Genomic DNA, 6,425 nt, shown 5'->3' with positions numbered 1-6,425 from the left:
CCTCCCCCTCCCCCGGCTGCGGGGAACCCCGCGCCCTCCCCCTCCCCTGGCCCCGGGGAACACCCGCCCTCCCCCAGGTCCACCACTCCCTCCCCTTCCCCCAGCCCCAGGGACCCCCTCCCCCGGGGACCCCTCCCGCAGCATTCTGTCTGCTCCGTGTCTCAGGGAACCAGCCTGCTGTTTGAGTTGAGCAGCATCTGGCCCTGAAACATCAGCAAGGACAGGGGAATGGGAAGCTCGTCATTTGCATCTCATCCCTCACCCTACTGTCTCCAAACAACACATTCCATGGACAGAGATATTCCAGGCCAGGACTGAGCCCAGAAATACAACCAACTCCCAAAGGGGGGGACTGTGGCCATGCAAACTGGACTGGACCAGTCAAACACCGATTGTCAATGATCTGGGGAGACAGGTTCACCTGCCACTGAAACAGAAATGAAGCTCAACTGCAGCTGGAACCGAGTCCCACACACTGTGACTATGACAACCATCGTTCATCCTCAGAAAAACCCATCTGGTTCACTAATGTACTTCGGGGAGGAAATCTGCCACCCTCACCTGGTCTGGCCTACATGTGACACAGCAATGGGGTTGACTCTTAATTGCTCTCTGAAATGGCCGAGCAAGCCCCTCAGTTGAACCAATTGCTACAAAGCCTCAAAGAAATGAAACTGGACGGATCACCTGGGATCAACCTGGGCACTGGAAAAGACGGCGGCAGAAACAGCCCTGTTGAACCCGCAAAGTCCTCCTCACTAACATCTGGGGGTTAGTGCCAACATTGGGAGAGCTGTCTCACAGGCTAGACAAGCAACAGCCTGATATAGTCATACTCACAGAATCATACTTTACAGACAATGTCCCAGACACCACCATCACCATCCCTGGATATGTCCTGTCCCACCGGCAGGACACACCCAGCAGAGGTGGCAGCACAATGGGATACAGTCGGGGAGGGAGTTACTCTGGGAATCCTCAACATTGACCCCAGATCCCATGAAGTCTCATGACTTCAAGTTAAACATGAGCAAGGAAACCTCCTGCTGATTACCACATACCGTCCTCCCTCAGCTGATGAATCAGTCTCTCCTCCATGTTGAACAACACTTAGAGGATGCACTGAGGATGGCAAGGGCACAAAATGTACTCTGGGTGGGGGATTTCAATGTCCACCACCAAGAGTGGCTCGGCAGCAGTACTACTGATCGAGCTGGTCGGGTCCTAAGGCTGAGATAGAATCTTGATCAGTCGGTATCAAGGGTTACAGGGAAAGTGGTTGTGAGGAATGTCGGATCAGCCCTGACCCTGTTGAATGATGGAGCAGGCTCAAGGGGCTGAATGGCCTGCTCCTGTTCCTATTTCTTATGGCATTCCCCAAGAACATACTCCGCAGTAATAAGGACCACTGTCGGACTGGACACTGCTGTGAAATTAACTTAAATGAGGTGAAGAAAGTTTACAGTTCTGCTTCTCAAATGTAGGAATGACATGGACAATCTGAGTTGTCTCCACTCTCAAGTCTGAGCCATTGAAGTTTTTGTGAGACACTGTAAAGCTCCTGCTGCACATACTGTGCTTTAATAAATCTCCTTGTCCTAAAACTCCCTCTCTTCCCTCCTTGCTCCTTTTCCCGTTCTTCCATTTCTGAATTCTGTTGGAAAAGTTCTAGCATCGAATGAGGATTTTCTATATTGTAGCATTGTCAGTTCAAAAAAAAACATTTGCAGTTTGGTTTCTTTATAAGTGATTTCAAAATGACAATTTACCAACTCAAATCCTTTCATTTCGTCCGTGGGTTCAAATTGTGGTATAAACTCCCAGTTTTGTTTGGAACAGAGCCCAGATAATGTTCCCCAGTTAGTTACAGCTCCAGAAGTATCCCAAATTAATTCAACTCCCATTCTTTATTCTCCTGCCCTCATTTAGTCCCAACAAACTTCATTCACAAAGGATCCCTCTCTTGTGGGTGCCTTTCTCAGATCCAAATGAATTCACATTTTAAAAGGAGCCAATGTAACCACTTCCCTGAGTTAATAAGCAGTGACTATATTAGTTTCTAACTGTGAAAGACATCATACACACACACACAAACAGATTGGGACGAAGAAGATGACACAGTTCAGTCTGAGTCGGCTGGAAAGAAGACATAGTTGAACAGTCAATTTTGGGATTGTTGGATTTTGAGGGTCTGTTGAAAACCTTTGGTTCTGTTTCCTTTCGATGGTGGTTATCTGGCAGCATTCAGAGGGAGTTGCCGCTTCCTTTGAACGGGTCTGATGAAGGGTCTCGGCCCGAAACATCAGCCTCTCTGCTCCTCTGATGCTGCTTGGCCTGCTGTGTTCATCCAGCCCTGCACCTTGTTGTCTCGGATTCTCCAGCATCTGCAGTTCCTACTATCTCTGATTCAAAACTAACTGTGCTGTTGTCATGAGCAGTCAGCTTATGCATCAGTGACTAACCCAAACGAGTAGCTTCTTAAAACCTGTGAAAGTTCAATTAAATGTTACAGTTAGATCTTACAGTGAGTTCAACCTTTAAAATGTCCTCCTCCATCAAACTGACCAAGTGTTCTGTTGAAGGAATACTCTGTGGGATCTGTGTTTTCCTCACTTCCTCGCTTCTCTGAGATTAGATAAAAGACCACTGATATGAAACATTAACTCTGTTCTTCTCTCTCCACTGATGCTGTCAGACCTGCTGACACATTTCCAGCATTTCCTGTGTTTCTTTTGTTTGAAATTAAACATTCGGAAAATTGTTCCCTGTCCTACCGTAACTTCTACACCTTTAGCTCTGCCTTTACTGGCCTCCTGGTCACTGTCTCAGTGCAAACTGGATATTTGCAACCTTGCAGTTAGAGGCTAAGGTTGGATTGGAGTGGAATACTGTGCTCTCTGACTCTGTTCATCTGAAGTAGGCCATTCAACCCATCCAGTCTGCTCTGCCATTTGATGAGATCATGACTGATCTGATGACCAATTCACTCTCCTACCTTTATCCCTGAAACCCACAATTCTCTTACTAATTTTAACAGTATTCCAGCTAAATTCTGAAAGGTGCTCTGTAGTTTTAGCAATGCCTCACTAATTTTATACTCCATCGCCTTCGAAAGAAAGGCCAACATTTTATTCAATTACCCACTGAACCTGGCTGTCAGTTTTCTTTGTGATTCACAGACAATGGGGCAGGAATGTTTCGGGACTAGAGGGACACATTCGATGTCACACAAGGCAATAACAGTGACCGGGTCTGACTAATGGGGAAGTGCACGTCAATCAGCCTGCCCTGTGTGTGGAGATGGCTTGTTGTTCCTGTACAATCCTCCTGCTAATTCCCCCCACGCTGTGTTGCTGATGTTGAGAGTACAGTGGTGGGAACCAGCTGCTCTCCGAAACCATCAGCTTCAATGAAAATCCTTGCAAGTGTGTTCACACCAAACCGTGACAGAAAGCAACCGCTGACAGCAGACCTGAAAATTGAGAAGCAAGCAATCGGATTTGTTTAATATTAACCAAATGTTCGATGCCAGCCATTCTGGATTAAAATGCTGATATTTGAAATGTGCAGAAAATGTACTGGGAGAGATTGCTCTTTCCTGGATTAGTTACTGCTGCCTTTGCAAGAATTACAAAGCAAAGCTGAGGAAGCATGAGTGAGCTCCTCTCTTACAAAGAGAAGTGAATCGATGTAACATACAGACATGGTGTGATCGCTTCTATCTTCAGCTGAAGGAAGAGTCACTCTGAGCTTCCTGTGCATGTTTGAGGAACTAAACGAGACATGCCATGTTCTGGTTGCCAGCTGATACAAGTGCCATGCAGAATACATTATTTTCCATTGTTTTTACATTCTATTGGCAATGTGTAAACAATAACGTAGCTGCTTCATTTTAAGTTGTAAAGAAATATTCAGGTATGTTATTGGCAAACCCCTGATCAAACTGTGATTTTTGACCCAAACCTGTGGCTACAGTTTTTCACCTTGTTAGCAAATAGTGACTGGGTTAGGGAAGGAAGGGAAGTGGAAAGGACACAGCGTTTGGTAGGGCAGGCCCTCTAGAACAGGAGCTCACACCATGCCAAGCTGAGTGCTAGGCCCTCGTCCTGTCCCAACTCCCTGGCATTCCAGTCTCTGCCTGCTGCAAGTGATCCCAAGCAGCAGCAGCTAGTGCTGTGGGCAAAGGCTCCTCAGCAGCAGCTCCCTCTGACCCAGACAAACTGGGAATAATGCTGTTCCACACAGCAAGTCAGCTCAGAGGGTGAACCAAGCAGGCAGAGCCGGAGCAGCAAATGGAAATCAGTGTGAAGGACAAGGCAGACACAATCCACCGTGTTACATAGAATGAGGGGGGAGCTCTGAGGGGGAGTGCAGTGTGTTGCAGAGTGAGAGGGGAGTGAGGGTGGGAAGTGAGGGGGAGTGCAGTGTGTTACAAAGCGAAGGGGGAGTGCTCTCTCTCTCTCAGTTCTGGAACCCTCGCTGTGAATGAGCTGACCTGTTCTCCACTATTGGTGCTGTGTAGGTGAAGGATGTTTGAAGTCTTGCGTTGCTCAGATGGGGTTGTTTTGCAGTGTTGGTACAGACAGAGTGTGGACCTATTTGCTCCTATAATGTTGAGATAATTGTCCCTCCTGTGTTACTGTCAGCCCAAAAACAGAGGTGTATGTGTCTGTGTCTGTGTCTGTGTGTGTGTCTGTGTGTATGTCTGTGCGTGCGTGCGTGTGTGTGTGCGTCTGTTTGTGTCTGTGTGTGTGCGTGTGTGTATGTGTGCATGTGTGTGTGGGTGTGTGTGTATGGGTGTGTTGTATCTGTGTCTGTGTGTGTGTATATATGTGCGTGTATCTGTGTGTGTGTGTGAGTGTGTGTGTGAGTGTGTGTGTGAGTGTGTGTGTGGTGGGGGGTGGGTGTGGAGCTAAGCCAGGGCTGCTGTGTTGGAGAATTCCATGCTGATTACTGTGGGATGATGCTGTGTAACCTGAGGCCAACAGTGCCTGGGTTTAGACCGCAGTCCATTATCTTGCAGCCTGCTGGCCTACAGCAGCCAGTGGCCTGACTTTGGTAGCAGGAGCCTGGCTTCGGGCTCTGTTGTGGTGAACACTGAGCCCAGGCTGTGTGTGAGCCTGGGCCCTCATACTACTCCCTGACAAAGCTGTGTTCAGTCTCCGACGTCGGCACGGTGATGGGCTGTCAGTCCTGCTCAAAGTCCGGATCCTGGGAGAGGCACTCAGACTGCGGCACGGGACGGTACGACCTGGACCCAGGCTAGGTTGAGCACTGTACACAGAGACCTGATGGGAACCTGGGATCAGGAGGGGCTGTACAGGCTCTTGCTTTATCCAGACATCAGGCTCAGGAAGAGGGCCAGGTATCCCGGAACCATTACTCACTGCAATCCTGAAAAACACAACATCAACCAATCGATAATCACAGGGTCACAGCGAGACGGGGTCACAGTGAGGTGGGGTCACAGCGAGACAGGGTCACAGCGACACGGGGTCACAGCGAGACAGGGGCACAGCGAGACGGGGGCACAGCGAGATGGGGGCACAGCCAGACAGGGTCACACCCAGACGGGGGCACAGCGAGACGGGGGCACAGCGAGACAGGGGCACAGCGAGATGGGGTCACAGAGAGACAGGGTCACAGCCAGACAGGGGCACAGCGAGATGGGGTCACAGCGAGACGGGGTCACAGCGAGACAGGGTCACAGCCAGACAGAGGCACAGCGACACAGGGTCACAGCCAGACAGGGTCACAGCCAGACAGGGTCACAGCGACACAGGGTCACAGAGGGACAGGGTCACAGCCAGGCAGAGGCACAGCGAGACAGGGGCACAGCGAGACAGGGTCACAGAGGGACAGGGGCACAGCGAGACAGGGTCACAGAGGGACAGGGTCACAGAGGGACAGGGTCACAGCCAGACAGGGGCACAGCCAGACAGGGGCACAGCCAGACAGGGGCACAGCCAGACAGGGTCACTGCCAGACAGAGGCACAGCGAGACAGGGGCACAGCGAGACAGGGGCACAGTGACACAGGGGCACTGCGAGACAGGGTCACAGCCAGACAGGGGCACAGCGAGACGGGGTCACAGCGAGACAGGGGCACACAGCGACAGTAAACACTGAATCGCGATCAGATTTGGTTCAAACATCTGGTGATTGCAATGGCCCAGAAACTGAACTGCAGTGACTGTATCAGTGCAGGAGGGACACGATCAGGTCACAGGCTGGAAATGCTGAGGGGGAACTCTCACTCCAGACACATCCCCACTAGTACTGTACCCCGAGTGTTCTACACTGACACATATGTCCCCATTCTACACTGACAGATCTGTCCTAACTGGTACTATACCCCAGCGTTACACAGAGACAGACGTGTCCCCACCGGTACTGTACCCCAGCGTTATACAGCGACAGACCTGT

The 6,425-nt window shown here is 50.3% G+C and overlaps 1 protein-coding gene across 1 annotated transcript in view; it reads right to left on the bottom strand.

The window, feature by feature from the left end:
• Nucleotides 1-3,479: 3,479 nt before the first annotated feature.
• Nucleotides 3,480-6,425, bottom strand: part of LOC125483087 (tau-tubulin kinase 1-like) — a 6,265-nt gene continuing 3,319 nt past the window's right edge. Inside the window, exon 2 of the mRNA XM_048596604.1 lies at nt 3,480-5,394. Coding sequence (XP_048452561.1) covers nt 5,013-5,394 — 382 coding nt within the window. The 3' untranslated portion in view covers nt 3,480-5,012. The remainder of the gene's footprint in view (nt 5,395-6,425) is intronic.

The sequence above is a fragment of the Rhincodon typus genome, chromosome 5, assembly GCF_021869965.1.
Source record: "Rhincodon typus isolate 14 chromosome 5, sRhiTyp1.1, whole genome shotgun sequence".
In the NCBI taxonomy this organism is placed as follows: Eukaryota; Metazoa; Chordata; class Chondrichthyes; order Orectolobiformes; family Rhincodontidae; genus Rhincodon; species Rhincodon typus.
This window is presented reverse-complemented; position numbering and strand designations above follow the sequence as displayed.